At 54.4% G+C, this 16,407-nt stretch overlaps 2 protein-coding genes across 3 annotated transcripts; both read left to right on the top strand.

The window, feature by feature from the left end:
* Window positions 1–477: 477 nt before the first annotated feature.
* Window positions 478–2,943, top strand: LOC103082790 (tubulin alpha-1 chain-like). Its single transcript, XM_007445853.1, has 3 exons — window positions 478–702; window positions 1,033–1,181; window positions 1,930–2,943. Exons 1-3 carry the CDS (start codon window positions 582–584, stop codon window positions 2,941–2,943), a joined length of 1,284 nt encoding a protein of 427 aa, XP_007445915.1. The 5' UTR covers window positions 478–581.
* Window positions 2,944–8,334: 5,391 nt separating this feature from the next.
* Window positions 8,335–15,610, top strand: DNAJB2 (DnaJ heat shock protein family (Hsp40) member B2). Of its 2 annotated transcripts, XM_007445812.1 has the most exons (10): window positions 8,390–8,536; window positions 8,814–8,914; window positions 9,564–9,673; window positions 10,727–10,780; window positions 10,979–11,101; window positions 11,847–11,939; window positions 12,162–12,264; window positions 12,454–12,524; window positions 13,378–13,584; window positions 14,691–15,610. In XM_007445812.1, exons 2-10 carry the CDS (start codon window positions 8,850–8,852, stop codon window positions 14,699–14,701), a joined length of 837 nt encoding a protein of 278 aa, XP_007445874.1. In that variant the 5' UTR covers window positions 8,390–8,536; window positions 8,814–8,849; the 3' UTR covers window positions 14,702–15,610. The 2 variants fall into 2 exon arrangements, with proteins under 2 accessions (XP_007445873.1, XP_007445874.1); XM_007445811.1 differs by lacking the exon at window positions 14,691–15,610 and having other exon boundaries at window positions 8,335–8,536; window positions 13,378–13,736.
* The last annotated feature ends 797 nt before the right edge of the window (window positions 15,611–16,407 follow it).

Below are 16,407 nucleotides of genomic sequence, written 5' to 3'. Positions count from 1 at the left end.
AACCACACACACCCAAAAGGAAAGCACAGCACACCCACATCCATTCCAGGCCCAGCTTCCCCTTCCTTGCTGGCATTCCTGGCTTTAACATGAACCCAGAGTTCTTTCTGCTTTTCTAAACCTCATCCTTATCCCTGACCCCTGAAACCTCACTTGGATCTTGTGTTCCTTACTAATGGCCCCTAATTTCTTTCTGGACATGGGTGAGTTGCCTATCATGCTCTGTCAGACTCATCTGAGCCCCTCAATGTTCCTCAAGATGCTTAGTCACTGAGCAAAGACTCTATAATCTTAGAACTGGTCACGTCTTCTGCTTCCCCTGAGGGTTTTGCCCCCCGCCACTGCCCCCCACCCCCGGGACGTGGGGCACCGAGAGCAGAGTCCAGGAACTCTTGCTCTCAGCCAGGGAACCACTCAAGGAAGGAAGGCAGGAATCGTGTCCAGGCATGATATGCTTCTCTCTGCCCTTTGTCCACTCAGTGTGAGTGTAATAAGTCCACGTGGGGCAGGCTGGAGTGCAGACTGGCAATGCCTGCTGGGAGCTCTGCTGCTTGGAACATGGGATCCAACCAGATGGGCAGATGCCCAGCGACAAGACAATCGGGGGAGGGGATGACTCCTTCAACACCTTCTTTAGTGAAACTGGGGCTGGCAAACATGTGCCCCGGGTGGTGTTTGTGGATCTGGAGCCCACTGTGATTGGTGAGTGATGACCAGCCCCTGCCACGGCCTTGTCCCAGGTACCACAGCAAGTCCTCCTCCATAATTGGAGAGCACTGGTTTGTCGTTCCCAGTTGCTGCAGCGAATCAGAACTCCAGCTCTGCTGTCACTCAGCTCCAGAGTCTCAAGGTCACTCCACATCCCTTTCCTTTTCGTTGAAGTACACTTAAGGTCAAGGGTAGTGACCGCAGGCTGAATGGGGCTCCTCTAGGGTAGAACTTCCGGCCTGGTGCCCCACCCCTTCTGGGTACCCTGGGGCTCCAGGAGCCAGGCTGCAAGGGGAGGGGGACCTAAAATTCTGCCTATTGCAGATGAGGTTCGGATGGGCATGTATCGCCAGCTCTTCCATCCAGAGCAGCTCATCACCGGCAAGGAAGATGCTGCCAATAACTATGCCCGTGGCCACTACACCATCGGAAAGGAGCTCATCGACACGGTGCTGGACTGGATTCGGAAGCTGGTGAGAGAAGAGCTGAGGGCTGGGGAGGGGGGAATCTGGATTCCTGTTGTGAAGTGGTCTGGAGACCAGACGGGGGAAGGGCAGCTTCCATCCTTGGGAGAGTCTCCCGGACAGGAATTAAACACACAGGATCAGGACTAGTGAGGAGGGGAGGCAGAGTGTGGGCTCCAGCCTGGAGCTGGGTGTCCCTTTTATCTGCTATAGTAAGTGGCCCGATGCTGGGCAGAGTGGCTACCAGTTGATAGGCTGCTTGGCCAAGATATGAGCACCCATAAACAGTCCCAGAACGTCACCTTGTACTGTAGGTGTGTGGGCAGAAGGCCCTGTGAAAAACAGGGATCCAAATAATACCAGCTCAAGCCTCTCTGATCAACTTAGGCCTCCAGCAAGGACGGGGATCAGGTTACTGGGCTGTTCATCTCAGTAAGGAAGCCCTCCAGAAACATCTGGTTAGATCAGAGGGCACGGGTAGGAAGCCGGGTGGAGTTGGCAAGTTATGATGACAAAAATGACCATGATACAAGAGTCAAGAGAGCTGTCTGTGAAAGGCTTCAGGAGGTTTGAGAGAGGAAGAGAGACAAGGAGGAGAGAGTGGGACCTCCTTATCAAGGTCTATTTTGTGCCCTTGGAAAAGTCTTCCAAGGATTTTATGAAACTTTTGGGGAAATCTCAAACAGCACAAGCTGGTTCTTTGCTGTTGGTCAGCTGTGCTTCACATCCCATGTTTCTCTTCGCCTTCACTTTCTAGGTTGACCAGTGCACAGGACTCCAAGGATTCCTCATCTTCCACAGCTTTGGAGGGGGCACTGGCTCTGGCTTCACCTCACTCCTGATGGAGCGGCTCTCTGTTGACTATGGCAAGAAATCCAAGCTGGAGTTCTCCATCTACCCAGCCCCGCAGGTGTCTACAGCCGTGGTGGAGCCCTATAACTCCATCCTGACCACCCACACCACCCTGGAGCACTCAGACTGTGCCTTCATGGTGGACAACGAAGCCATCTATGACATCTGCCGCCGCAACCTAGACATCGAGCGCCCGACTTACACCAACCTCAACCGCCTCATCAGCCAAATCGTCTCCTCCATCACGGCCTCCCTGCGCTTCGACGGGGCCCTCAACGTGGACCTGACAGAGTTCCAGACCAACCTGGTGCCCTACCCTCGCATCCACTTCCCCCTGGCCACCTATGCGCCAGTCATCTCTGCAGAGAAAGCCTACCACGAGCAGCTGTCGGTGGCAGAGATCACCAATGCCTGCTTCGAGCCTGCCAACCAGATGGTGAAGTGTGATCCCCGTCACGGCAAGTACGTGGCCTGCTGCCTGCTGTACCGTGGAGACGTGGTGCCCAAGGATGTCAACGCCGCCATCGCTGCCATCAAGACCAAGCGCAGTATTCAGTTCGTGGACTGGCGCCCCACGGGCTTCAAGGTTGGCATCAACTACCAGCCCCCCACTGTGGTGCCCGGGGGTGATCTGGCCAAGGTGCAGCGTGCCGTGTGCATGCTGAGCAACACGACCACCATCGCTGAGGCCTGGGCCCGCCTGGACCACAAGTTCGACCTGATGTATGCCAAGAGGGCGTTTGTGCACTGGTACGTGGGCGAGGGCATGGAGGAGGGTGAGTTCTCCGAGGCCCGGGAGGATATGGCTGCCCTGGAGAAGGATTACGAGGAGGTGGGCATCGACTCCTATGAGGATGAGGATGAGGGAGAAGAGGAGGAGGGGGATGAATACTGGGGGAGTCCTTTGTGTCTGTCCTAAATAAAGTGCTATGGCCTTATTGTCTCACAAATGTCTTTTCCTCTTGGGAAAAACCATGGGGGTGGGGGGCTTTTCCTTCATAAGAGATAGGAAGGCTGGTATCTTAGCCTGGGTTCCCCAGAAAGCAGATCTGACTTCAGATTTCATTAATGAGTGCAATTCCACGGAGTAGAATGGGGGCTGAGGTGGGTAAAGCAGAGAAGGAGGGACAACTCACCCTAGAGAAGATGTAGCTGGATAAATGGCATCTCAGACCGTTCCCTGGGAGAGTGGGCAGGAGAGGAGGTGAGGGTGGGGAATTCCTGCACTGGCTCCATTCTTCCCTTGGTTAAACCTTCGCCTCACCAAACATTAACTTGCCTGTTGCACACACTTGGGCTGCAGGGTCAGCAGGGGACCCGTGGGCAGCTGAGGCGCTGATAGGTTGTCTGTGTGTGAAGTTGGTCCAAGCTGCACAGGGCTGCAACAAGAGCCTGGTGAGGCCAGGGGATCGAGGTAGTGCCTTGGGGTGGTCTGATACAGCTGGTCCTCACTAGCCCACCCTCCTGTCTTCTTCAGTGTGCAGTGCAGAGAGTCCGGAAGCTGGCATGAAGGCAGGACTGGTACAGTGGAAGCAACAACGGGAGAATGGGCGTCAAGGGGGAGCTTACCTCCCTGTAATCTCCGTCACATTCATCACTTTTTGATAAAGACAAATCACCTTTCTTTAAACTATGCCACATGCACAGCTTTAAGCCCACACTTCCAACCAGGTGGCTGCCCTAAAATCCTTGTATGTGGATTTTCTGCAGCGCCTTCTGGGTTAGGAGGATAGCTTAATTATTTAGAAACCCATTTTGGCTGAATAGCTCAGCTATATCCTCCAACCCATTTTTTTTTTTTTTTTTTTTTCTCTGAAAGGACTGAATTTCAAATCTCTGGCCTGTGTCTTTCTCTCTATTAACTGGTTTCAAATTTGGGGAAGGAAGAGAGGTTATTTGGGGAGCCTTTCAAACACCAGAAAAAATCACTGTCATTTATTCAGCACCTAGTATACTAGGCCCTGCATCCATACGATCTTCTTTAATCCTGAGGTAAATACAGTTATTGTACCCACCCACTGGACTGGAAGCTCCATAGGAACAAGGCCTGTTCTATGCTCAGGACCCAGAATGCTGTCTGACACACAGATTCTCAAATTTGTTAAATAGACTTGTTCGACGAATGCCCATTTTATAGATGTGGCGACTGAGGCTTGGAGAAGTCATGTGACTTGCACAAGGTTACCCAGCTAGTAAGTGGAGGAGTCGGGATTGAAACCCAGGTCAGCCTGGGCCAAAGCTTATGCTGCTGCCCTCCCCTTCCTAGGGTGTCCTCCCCTCCTGCCCTCAGCAGACACAGGCAGTTCTCCAGACGCCACCTCTTCAGGGCCTGCCAGCTCTGCAGTGCCCAGACAGTGACTCAGGTGACTCGAAGGCAGGGAGGGGGTGACGCTTGACACTTCCTTGCCCAGGCACTGTGGTAGAGGGCATGTGGGGCGGAGGAGGGACCCAGCTTCCAGGGCTGAACAAGGGCAGAGGTGTCTCTGGGGCCAGGTTTTGGGGTTGTCAGTGTCCTCTAAAAGCCCCCTGCCACTGACATCCAATAGGTGAGGTAAGGGTTTGGGAGAGGCCAGGAGGGAGGGCTCTGAGGAAGGTGAGATCTTTACCACCCAACACGGCTGGGCATCCACAGAGGTGGCCAGGCTCCCCTCCTGATGGCTGTACCAGCCAGCTCACCCTGGGCAGATGGATGGCCACCTGTTCTCTGACCCCGTGAGGCCTCTCAGCTACTAACTCTGCAGGCAAGCCCTGGCAGGCCTAGGTTGGACTGGGTGTGGATGTGGGGAGGTGGCAACCCAGATCTCCATGGGACAGCTGGGAGCGCCACCCAGCCTGGCTCCTGGGGACTCCCTCAGTGCAGGGGAATGCTGTCATCCCTGAGGCTTCTAAAGCCAGGGTACAATTACCTCTTGCAGGCAGACACAAGAGACAGAGCCCCAACCTTGGATTCCACCCAACACATTTACTCCCTCGCCTCTAATGTGTCAGGAGCATGCCTGCCTCCGAAGCTGCATTCCCTCCTTCCGGAACGCCACCTCCCCCTGCTGGCCTCAGTGTTGCCATTCTTTCCAGGTTAGATCACAGTCACCCAGAACCCATCCGGCACTGGAGACCTCTCCCTCATCTAGATTCTCCCTCTTACTGGCTGTCTCTATCACTCATTCAGTACTTGGCATGGACTGCCTTGTACCATAGCACTTAGCTTGTTGCTGATATCCTATTTCCCCAGCTAGATTTAAAAATATTACATCTGACCAGTTACTATGTGCACATGCTTCAGTACTCATAAGGTACCAAAGAGATTTACAAACAGCAAAAATAAGTCCCCCTTCATTTGTTCCCCTCTTGGCAGCCACCACTGTTCACTTTTTTGGTTAGTACTCCCTTCCAGACATCTATGTATATACTAATGTGTGCACACGCATTTAAATACGCTTTGCCCTGCATCTTGTTTTTTTTACTTAACAATAAATCTAGAAGATGGTGCACATCAGTACATATAGATGTACCTTATTCTTTTAGGTGACAATATAGTATTCCACAGTACATTGTACCATTGCTTATTTAACCAGTCTGCTATTAATGATATAGTATTTAGGTTGTTTTTAATCCTTTGCTATGAAAAGAATGCTGCAACCCTTGTACGTGCTTCTTTGCACATATGTACAACCACAAATTATTAGAATTGGCATTGCTGGGTCAAAGGCTATACACCTTTAATTTTTTTGTTTTTTCCGGTACGCGGGCCTCTCACTGTTGTGGCCTGTCTCGTTGCGGAGCACAGGCTCCGGACGTGCAGGCTCAGCGGCCGTGGCTCAAGGGCCTAGCCGCTCCGCGGCATGTGGGATCTCCCCGGACTGGGGCGCGAACCCGTGTCCCCTGCATCGGCAGGCAGACTCTCAACCACTGCGCCACCAGGGAAGCCCCTATACACCTTTAATTTTGATATATACTTCATACTGCTCTCTTTAGAAGTTATATCCAAATACCCCTCCTACTACCAATGTATGAGACCGCCTGTGTCCTTACGACATTTTACTTTTTGATCTTTGTCAATCATCCAAGAAGTGAAAGTATTTTGCTGCAGCTTTCCTTTATAATTCTCTTGCTATGAATGATACTGAGCATCTTTTCATATTTAAAAGCCAGTACTTTCTCTTCTGTGAACTGTCTTGTCTGTGCCCTTCACCCATTTAAAAAACTGCATTGTTTGTCTTTTCTCATAAATTTGTCAGAATTCCTTGTGAACAAAGGAAATTAACCCTTTGCTTGCTAGATATGTTCCACATAATTTCCCTTGGCTGTCATTTGTCTGTGTCCCAACGAGGTTTTCATCTCCCTGAGTACAGGGACTGAAACTTAAAGCTCTTTGTATTCCTACTCTTAATATAAAACCACATACATGGTAGGGTGCTAGACAAATGTCTGTTGAGATAAGAGAAGTAAAAAGAAAGAGATTTGGAAGATTTTGGAGGGACCTAACCTAATCTATTCCTTCCTCTTATACCAAGGTCAGTCAGGAAACAGCAGGAACTAACTCTAGCAAAATAAAAAAAGAAAAGGACCCCCCGACACACACACATATACATACAACACACACACACACACACACACACACACACACAATTAGAGAGACACTGGGTAGCATACAGAATCAATACAAGGGCTGCCAAACAAGTCTCCGCAAACAAGTAGGCACCAAGGGAAGTTGGGCATCCAGCACCACAGTCAAGGTCAGGGCACAGGACAGCCTGCTTAAAAAGCCCCTGGCCCCTCCACCCACTGCAGTGAGGCCTCCTCTCACCCAGGCATCGAGGCTGACATTTCCTCCTCCAGACACTAGAGGCCACTGCTGGCTCTGCTTGCCACCACTGCAGAAATGAATTCTCAACTGCCCCTGCTTCTCTGTGACTTGCTCCAGATTCCAAGTCCCAGTTGGAGCTTCCAACTGGCAGAACATCCGGCTTTTGCCTACACCTTGGAGCCAGGAAGTCTGGGAGAGCAAGTGTTGGGTTTTGTGGCAGGTAGTGGCCTGGCTCCCATCAAAGCCTACGCAATGGGAATTTGCCAGATGTAGGTAGGTAGGAGGCTCAGGCTTGTGAGCAGCCAGGAAAACTGGACAAACACACACCAGGCTCTTCTCTCACGTCTGGCTCAAGCCCTTCTCTTTGACGAAGCATTTCTGGGTCACCCAGCCTAAAATATTCTTCTGGATTCACATAACCAGTATTGCTTGGGCCAGTCACGATGCCAGAGAACATTTGTACCAAGACCTACTATGTACCATACCTCATTTGACTTTCAAACAGCCCTAGGCGTTACCTGTATTTAGGGAGGAAAAACTGAGTCCTTAGAGGTTTTCTTGTCACACAATAGTACCAGGTTGCAAACCCAGGTCTGTTTCCAAAGCCTTGGGGTTTCCCAGTGGTCTATACTGATGGGCTGGTAGTTGGAGCTCTGTGAAGGTAGGGATTGGGCCGCAGTCTTCTTTTTACATCCTGGCAGCATCTACAACATAGAAGATGCTCAATTAATGCTTGTGGATTGGCCTGGATATCAAGTGGGAGCCAGTTCTAGAAGGTTCTCTAACTTTCCCATGAGACCTGAAGCCAGAAATCACTCTAAGGTGGAGGAGGTCTACTCAGGATCAGTTTGGAAAGAAAAACCTCGAATCTGGGGAACTTCCTCTCCTTTTTTCCCCCCCATTTTTCCATTAACCACCCATTAATCCCATTAATCTCCCAAATGTGTCAAAACTGTTAATAACATGTTCCCATCTGTTCATTATTTAATCATCCAATGGATATTTTTGAACTCCACTATTGTCCTGAATACTTTAGTGAGAAAAAAAAGACATAATCTCTGCCCTGTGGAGTTTGCATCCTAGTGGGGGAGGTGACTGTCAATCAGATAATCAAACAAATAAATGCTCTGACCAGTGTGAGGAAGGCTGCCAAGAGATGCTATGAGAGGCAGGTCTGACCTACTCAGGGAAGTCGGACCGAGGGCTGGGGCTTAGGGCAGGGATCTCAAGAAGGGGGAGGATTTAGGCCCAGAGGGGAGTCTATGAGCCCTTGAAGTGGTGATTTCCTCTGGGTGAGTAATCCTCGGTCATCGAGCCTGTCTCTAGGAAAGCCACAGAGGGGCCAGGGGCTGGGTGGCTTGTTTGTTGGCAAGTGCGTCACTCCTGGATGGAGCCTGCCGCTGTCTCCCAGGTCCCATCTGGGGATGACGTTGTCCTGGTGCAAGCCCAAAATAGCCGGCTCCGCCTCCATCTCCCGGCAGCCCCTGCAGCAGCACACACCCCCCCCCTCCACCCCCCAAGGTGACAGGCCGAGCCGGCCTCCTCTGGGTCTCTAGTAGTTTCCGTGCCGCTGACGCAAGCTTGCGCGCACAGCTGGGCCTGCCGCGTCCTACGCAGCAGCCGCGAGCCGGGCAGCCGGTGCCAGACGGTTCCCGGCGGGGGGCAGGGGCGGGGCGCTCCAAGAGGCCAGGGACTCCCGGCGGAGGAGGTGCGGGCGGGGGGCCCCGGTCAGGCTGGGGGGACCTGGGCCGGGCTGCTGGCGTTTGGGGGCTGCGATAGGGCGCTCCGGCCCTGGGCCCCGAGATAGCCCGTGGCACCGGCCTGCGAGGGCCGATAAGGCTGTCCAAGGGAGCCGAGTCACCGGCCGCGCGGAGAGCCAGCGGGCTCCGCGGCCCCCTGGGAGGGCCTCCCGCCGCCCCCGGGGTCTCCAGCCCCGGGGAGGGGCTCTCGGTTCTTTCCGCCTGACTGTACCTTCTCTACCGTAGACCCAAGGAGGCCCGCCTGACGACGGACGAGTTGCCATGGCATCCTACTACGAGATCCTAGACGTGCCGCGAAGTGCGTCCGCTGATGACATCAAAAAGGCGTAAGTGCCTCCGCTGTGCACCAGAAAGCCACTCACCCCCTCCCCCCCCTCCACCACCCTGGGGCCCTTCAGAGGCTGGGCTGAGAGCGCCAGGCAGGTCCTTAGAAAGGATTGCGGGCCTCCCTCAGAGAGCGACCCCTGTAGGGAGGAAGGAGACCCCTGGATGAGTAGGAGAAAGTCTACAGCATGAAGCTCCGCTGGAAGGTGCAGTGTGAGCTCTTTTCCAGTACAGCCCCCCCATCCCCTCCCTTCCCCTTTATTCCTACGCCAACCCCCAGCCTCTAGGTCTGGGCCATCTCAGGATGCAGTGCAAAGATGCTCAAGCACTGTGCCCCTCCCCCCCCCCATGGCCACATGTGCCCACGTCCTTAGCAACCCTAGTCCCAGCGAGCCCCAGGGAGGCGTTAGGCCTGGGGCTTTCTCATCCTCACGTCTAATACAAGTATATGGTCCCAGCGCTGGCTGCAGAGGGGCGAGATAGGGACTCCGTTAAAACATTGCTGCAGGGGCAGCCCTAGCAGCTGGCATGGACCAGGATCTGAGGGGTGGAAGGGCTATGGTGGCTAACAGGAAGTGGGTCGTTCTGTTCCCTAGTGGGAAGTGCCTGCGTTTGTGTCCTGACCCTCCCCTCTGAACCCACTTTCTGCAGGTATCGGAAGAAGGCTTTACAATGGCACCCAGACAAGAACCCAGATAATAAAGAGTTTGCTGAGAAGAAATTCAAGGAGGTGGCCGAGGCATATGAAGTGCTGTCGGACAGTAAGGGGCAGGGGCAGGGGGCAGGGCAGGGCAGCACCTGTCACTGCCACTTCATGCCCCCTCACACTCCTTCCCAAAGCCATGCTGCCACCACCCCAGTCTCCTCCATGCCTTTTCCAACCTGGCATTTAAGTGCCCCCCTCCCACAGGGACTCTGGGATTTTTTTGTTTGTTTCAATTCAGAGGAGCACCTACTGTGTGTCAAGCACCCTTTTATTCTTCCCCTGATCCCCGGTCTCAGTGTCTGCTCCCCAGGGTCTGCTAGTTGCAGCATGGATCCTGACAAGGGGAAGGAAGCAGGGCAGGTAACCAAGGTGTGCCGAGCCTCCTCTGTGCCAGACACTGGTAGTTGTAATCTCCATGAGTCCTCACAGCCATCCTGTGAGACAAGATTTATCACCCCCATTTTTCAGGCAAGGAAACTGAGGCTGAGAGAGGTGAAGTAACTTGCTCGAGGAATGTGACTCCAGGTCTTTCATTCATTAATTCAAAAAATATTCACTGAGTGCTTATGGTGCCAGGCCCTTGTTGGGTACTGAGGAACGATGGAGGACGAGCAGGCACTACAAGTCCTGATGGGTTTATCACAGTCTGGTCAGGGAAGGCCAGCATTAACCAAGTGAATGCATAGACAAGATTATTCCAAAGGAACGTAGCAGGGTGGTGTGATAGGGAATAGGGAATAATAGGCACCAGTTTTAGGTAGTCAAGAAAGGTCTCTCTGTGACATTTAGGCTAGGCCCTGATTAATAATAACATAGTAATGATTAGCTAACATTTATGAAGCACTATGTATCAGGCACTGTGCAAGGTGGATTATCTTATTTAATCCTTGCAACCCTGAGGTCGGTGCTGTTATTGTGTCCATTTTACAGATGAGAAGGAGCCACTATGTGAAGGGCTGAGCTGCTGCTAAAACCTGTAGCGCATGTACCCTGTGCAACCTGCTGCCCCCCAATTGTCAGTCTCTGGCCAGTCCTCTGAGGGGCCTAGCCTGGAAGGGGAGGTGGTCATCCCAGAGGGAGGGGGAAATGATCTGTTCTCTCTTTCCAGAGCATAAGCGTGAGATCTACGACCACTATGGCCGGGAAGGGCTGACTGGGGCAGGTAGGTGGAGCGGGGGCACCCAGGGATGGAAGTGGGTCAGGGAGGAAGGGCGAGGGCAGATTCCTGCAGTGGATGCTTGCTCTCACTCTGCTCTCGAGGCTCCTGGAGTCTCCCTGGAGTCTCTGTGCCTTAGGGGGGCCTCTGGCTCAGGGCAGGATGCACGCCCTAAGCCCCCTCCTCATCCTGCGTCTCCTTCAGGTACTGGCCCGTGTCGGGCGGAAGCTGGCAGTGGCGGCCCTGGCTTCACCTTCACCTTCCGCAGCCCAGAGGAGGTCTTCCGGGAGTTCTTCGGGAGTGGTGACCCTTTTGCAGAGCTCTTTGGTGAGTGGACTCAGACAGCCTCTGACAAGCTCGACTTCTCCCTCCAGGCCTGCTCTCCATCAGCTGGGAGGCCCTTAAGCGGGAGGCTGAGAGGGAAGCAGAATTCCACGGACAAAAGATTTTGTGTGGGTGGATCCAGTGAGCTCTGGGACAGAACCTTACACATTCCAGAACCCGCGTGACCCTATAGTGACACTTCAGAGACTCGCCTTATTAAATGATAACAATAATTCATTGTTAAACCTCCACAGTGACAGCCATGAAAGCAAAACTTAGAGCATCATGGGACAGTAATAATGCCATTACAAACAACAACAGAGAGCACTTTTTTGAATGGTTAAACGAACGCTGTGAGGTAGATCATTTTATCCGCATTTACAGATGAGAAAACTGAGGCACATTCAGATAACTTGCTTACAGTCACACAGCAGATGGCGGAGCCGGGGCTTGTAGCTGTGTCTGCCTGACATCACACCAGGCTTATCTGCATAAAACTGAAGGAGCTATTCCCCACCCCGCTTCCTTTATTCTTCATAGTGGCCAGAATTGACCAGGGAACTTTTTCATATAATAATACTAAAAAGGAATTTAATTTATAAATCAGTCCAAGCAAAAAAGAAAAAGATCAGAAATGTACCCAGTTGCTTAGCAGCTTATATTTCGAGACTTCAGAGCAGAGTTCACACATTCTAGGGGTGGGGGGATCTTTTCACCAGATGATGGTTCATCTGCTTACTCGTTGCAGATGACCTGGGCCCGTTCTCAGAGCTTCAGAGCCGGAGTGCCCGACACTCGGGCCCTTTCTTCACCTTCTCTTCCTCCTTCCCTGGACACTCTGGTAAGTGCCGTCCCTTCCCATGCTTGCAAGCGTTTGGAGTCCTGGAGCCCCTCGCCTCAGCTTGTCACCTGCCCACGCCTTCTCTCTGTGTCTCTGGAACCCTGCCTCTGGGCAGCGCTGCGGGGAGACCCCACTGAGGTTCCTGGTCCACTGTGCACGCGGCCTGCCTGGTACAGCCTCTGTCCGACATCCTCTCCTCTTCCTCCTTTGTCCCAATGCCAGATTTCTCCTCCTCATCTTTCTCCTTCAGTCCTGGGGCTGGTGCTTTTCGCTCTGTTTCTACATCCACCACCTTTGTCCAAGGACGCCGCATCACGACGCGCAGGTGAGGGCTCCTTCTGGGACCATACGGGGTGTGGGGTGGGTTGGGGTTGAGCGGAGCCGCATACGACTGGAGAGCAGCTCCCTGAGGGCAGAGCGCAGACTGCCCTGTCCACTGCGACGTCCCGGAGCCTGGACAGGCGCCCGCAGGACTCGGGCACGCCCGCCGAATGAACCATGCTGTCTCCCCCAGGATCATGGAGAATGGGCAGGAGCGGGTGGAAGTGGAGGAGGACGGGCAGCTGAAGTCTGTCACAATCAATGGTGAGGAGCGGCTCTGCCACCCAATCCCGCTCAGGAAGCCGCAGGCCCCAAAGCCCCTTCCCCTAACGGCTCCTCTCTGAACTCCCCTGGGGCAGGGAAGCCAGACTGGCAGGGTCGGAGATGGTGATCCCGGGGAACGGGGCTGGGACAGAGAATTGTGGAGTCTCAGAGGGCCAGCTAATCGCCGTCATCATGAGTGGGGTGCCTGGAGTTTGCAGAGCACTTGACTATTTTTAAAGCACTTGCGCACATACCACATCCCTTGTATTCTTAAAACACCCGGGGGAAAGCAGGGCAGTTTGCATTCGCCCTACTTTTCGTTTGAGGAGACTGAGCCTCAGCACAGCTAAATGGCCCTAACTCCCAAGTAGCCCCAGGCCCAAGGCTTTGACCTACTTAGCAAAGGGTAAAGCCAGGAATGAAACTCAGGACACAGGGCTCCTGGAGCTGAACTCTTCTTCCCACAACGCTGCCACTCAGTACAGGATGGTCACCATGACTACCCTTTTATGCCCGCCGATTCTGGGAGCTCTGTGTGCTAAAGGCTCTTCATGGGCTCTCTTATTTAATCATTGGAACAATTTGACGACGCAGGCACTCACGTCGTTCCCATTTTATAGATGAGGAAAAGGAGGCTTAGGGAGGTTGAGTAACTTGCCAAAGGAGACAGCTCATACCTGCTGGAGCCGAATGCCTGGCCATGCTCATAACCACTACGCTAGGTGCCAAAATGCATGCACACCAGTTCCAGAGGAGGGGCTGTAAGTGGTCAGAGTGGCTGCATCATGAGGCAGCCTGCCCGGATTCCTGCAGCCTGGATCAGAGGGCCTCATGGTGGCTGTTACTCCCACAGGTATCCCGGATGACCTGGCACTGGGCTTGGAGCTGAGCCGTCGCGAGCAGCAACAGTCTGTCACCTCCAGGTCAGGGACCACACAGGTCCGGCAGACCCCTGTGTCGCGACCCCCTGACAGCGACCTCTCTGAGGATGACGAGGACCTGCAGCTTGCCATGGCCTACAGCCTGTCAGAGATGGAGGCAGCTGGGAAGAAACCAGCAGGTGGGCGGGGGGCACAGCGTCGACGGCAGGGGCAGCCCAAGGCCCAGAACCACGACCCAGGCACGGGGGAGACCCATGAGGGTGCAAGGGGTGACACAGCCAAACCCAGCCCATCTCCGGAGGAGAAGGCCTCTCGCTGCCTCATCCTCTGATCGCCAGGCCCAACCCACCCGATTCAGGGGGCCAGGGGTCCTGTTCACTGTCAGGAGAGCAGAGAGGGGCGTGGCCTGAGTTGCAGGAGCCCCTCTCCACCTCCGTGCTCCCTCCCAGGTCCACCCCGCTCCAGCGTGGAGTCAGGATTTGCTGTGCTCAGCCCACGGCTGATAGGTCCCTGGCAAAGCCCAGGGTGGGGGGCCTCAGGGCAGTGGGAGGGCCTGAGGAGCCAGGATTCACTTATTCTTATTAGACAGGGAGTTTAAAGGGGCATTAGTGGCTTGGGTCAGGCCTTTTGTGCCCAGGTCTTCTGCCACCTGTGTTGCTGATGATGTTAAGGAAGGAGGACTTGGCCTGAGGTTCTCTGAGCCAGAGTCGGCAGCCACGGCTCTCCTTATCCGGCTGCAGACAACCCCACCCTGGTTTCTGCGCAGTGTTGAGCTCTGACGTCTCTGTTGCTTCCCTCCTGGTGCTGCTTCTCCCTGGCACTCTTCTCTCTGCAATTCCCCGTGGGCCGCATCGCTTGCTTTCACTGCCGTCTGGCTGGGACTCCCTTCTTGTTTCCCCCAGAAGGCCTCTTTGTGGCGAGGAAGATTCTGTGGCCAGTAGGGCCATAAGGTCTTCCGGGGAGGCTAGCTGGGTGGGGCGGGAGCCTCTCGGCCGTCCAGATTCGGAACCGGAGCCTACTCCTCCTCCCTTCCTCTTGCTGCCTCAGCCTGGCCCAGGCCTTGGGACTAGCCAGAGGTGAGGCCGGCTAATCCTGGAGAGGGGGGTTAAGGCCAGGTTGCCCCAGGAGGGAGGCTTAGGAGGGGACCATACCCCATCCTCCTGCACCATGCATCAGGGCTCAGGGAGAGGCCACAGGGCTAGCCCAGGGCTGCATGCTCAGCTCCGTCCTCCACGGCTTGCTGCTGACCCTCTCTCCTGTCACCCCGCCCCTGCTCTCTCCCCAGATGTGTTCTGAGCTGGATGTCCGGGACCCAGAATGGCTGCACAGTTCCAACAGGACAGCGCCCAACCCTGTGCACTGGGAGGGGACCCTCCATTCCTCTCCCTCGCCCATGCTGAGCGTAGAGCCGGGCCTGGGTGGTGGGTGGGGGCTGGGTGGGAAGTAGTCTTAGCCTGTAAACGCTTCCCTGGGTGTTCGGTGCTGTCTCTTGGGGACTACAAGTCCCAGAATGCAACGCACCATGCCTCCTTTCTGTTAGATCATGCTTGGGGCAAGTGGTGCACAGTTACAGAGCTGTGCATCTTGGGACATGTAGTTCCAGCCGCAGTCGGCTTGTTAACTCACTGTGAGATGGGGCGATCGTGTCCTTTGATTTGTCCCTGGCAGGGGTGGCAAGAATGTGGATGAAGGGGTAATGGTCTGAGCTTTGCTTCCCCTGACACCTCTTGCTAGCGCCGGGGTTAGAGTGTACCAATCAAGGCCCTGTGGCATCTCGGAGAGGCTCTTTTCCTGTGGGCAGTCCCGGGGTCTGAGAATGAGCCAAGGCTGATCGGCTAAGCAGGGCGTGGTCTCAGAAGGCTGACAGGCGTGGGAGCTTGGAAGCTAGCCCTCTCGGTGGTGGTGGTGGTGGGGGGGGGTGGGCTGTGTGTGGCTGGAATTGGTGTGTGATGGGTGCTCTGGGCATGTTGCTGCTTGTATGGCTTCTTCGGCCTCTGACCCCGCTGCCCATTCTTTCTCTCCAACACCACAGAAGCTGCCTTTCCTCCTCCCTCCCTGGGGAGCCTGGTGTCTGGGGAGGGGAGTGGTGGAGCCGGGGTGTTGCCAGACCCTGGGCCGTTGAGTCTCAGAGACCTATCAAAGCCAGCGGGGCTGAGCTCAGACCAAGAGGGAGACACTGGAACTCAATAAAGCCGAGTTTCGAGAGTTTGGTGGTGTGCCGTGTTCCCTGTGCTTCCTTTCCCGGGGTGGGGAACCCTGGGGGACCAGCGGGTGACACACCTCCCTTTATTGCCCAGGCATCCAGAGGTTGCAAGCTTTCCCAGCTGACAGCAGAAGTCCCCTCTTTGACCGGGTGGCCCTCTCTAAGTATGTTGCAGAAGTCCATGAAATGCTCATTCTTCTGCCCTCACTTCTTGGGGCCCCACAGCTGGCTCTCCCCAGGCAGCTGTTGTTCCCCTTACGCAGGGTCCCCCCACCCAATACTCTGCGGCACAGCTAGGACCAGACTGAGTAATGACTTGACTGAAAGCATGGGGCCGACAGAAAGCCGGGAACACGTGGTGAAAAACCTGTGAAAACCTCCTCCCAAGGCCCAGAGACTGAGTCCCCTCCACAGGTCTCCTTAGCTTAAGGCCAGTGGGCAGTGTCAGAGGCCTGCCTCTCTCCATGTGGAGTGGCACACGTCCACCCCACCCAGGGTCCAGGCCCCAAACTCATCAGGGCCCCAGGGAGGAGAAAGCCAGGTACCTCTCCGCCTTCTCTCTCCAGATACCTGCAGAGATGCCCTCCCAGGCACCTTTGACAAGCACCTTTCTATTGTCAAGCAGGGAGGTGTGGCTCCCCACCAACTCTCTTCCATTCCAGGATGAGCACTTGGCTTCATCTTCAGTGGCCAAAGGGTCTATATTGTATTTTTCTCAAAGCAAGGAAGCAGCCTTCCCTGAAAGAGGACTTTCAAGCCTCTATCTTTTTTTTTTTTTTTTTTTTTTTACGCGGACCTC

Source organism: Lipotes vexillifer, unplaced genomic scaffold (assembly GCF_000442215.2).
Source record: "Lipotes vexillifer unplaced genomic scaffold, Lipotes_vexillifer_v1.1 scaffold965, whole genome shotgun sequence".
NCBI classification, from domain to species: Eukaryota; Metazoa; Chordata; class Mammalia; order Artiodactyla; family Lipotidae; genus Lipotes; species Lipotes vexillifer.
This window is presented reverse-complemented; position numbering and strand designations above follow the sequence as displayed.

Bases quoted from the DNA above. Each gene is read 5' to 3' on its own strand.
- LOC103082790 (XM_007445853.1), top strand. From the start codon at position 582: ATGCCCAGCGACAAGACAATCGGGGGAGGGGATGACTCCTTCAACACC. The intron at 703-1,032 runs GTGAGTGATGAC...TGCCTATTGCAG, and splicing joins TCTGGAGCCCACTGTGATTG to ATGAGGTTCGGATGGGCATG. The intron at 1,182-1,929 runs GTGAGAGAAGAG...TTCACTTTCTAG, and splicing joins TGGACTGGATTCGGAAGCTG to GTTGACCAGTGCACAGGACT.
- DNAJB2 (XM_007445811.1), top strand. From the start codon at position 8,850: ATGGCATCCTACTACGAGATCCTAGACGTGCCGCGAAGTGCGTCCGCT. The intron at 9,674-10,726 runs GTAAGGGGCAGG...CTCTCTTTCCAG, and splicing joins ATATGAAGTGCTGTCGGACA to AGCATAAGCGTGAGATCTAC. The intron at 12,265-12,453 runs GTGAGGGCTCCT...TGTCTCCCCCAG, and splicing joins CGCCGCATCACGACGCGCAG to GATCATGGAGAATGGGCAGG.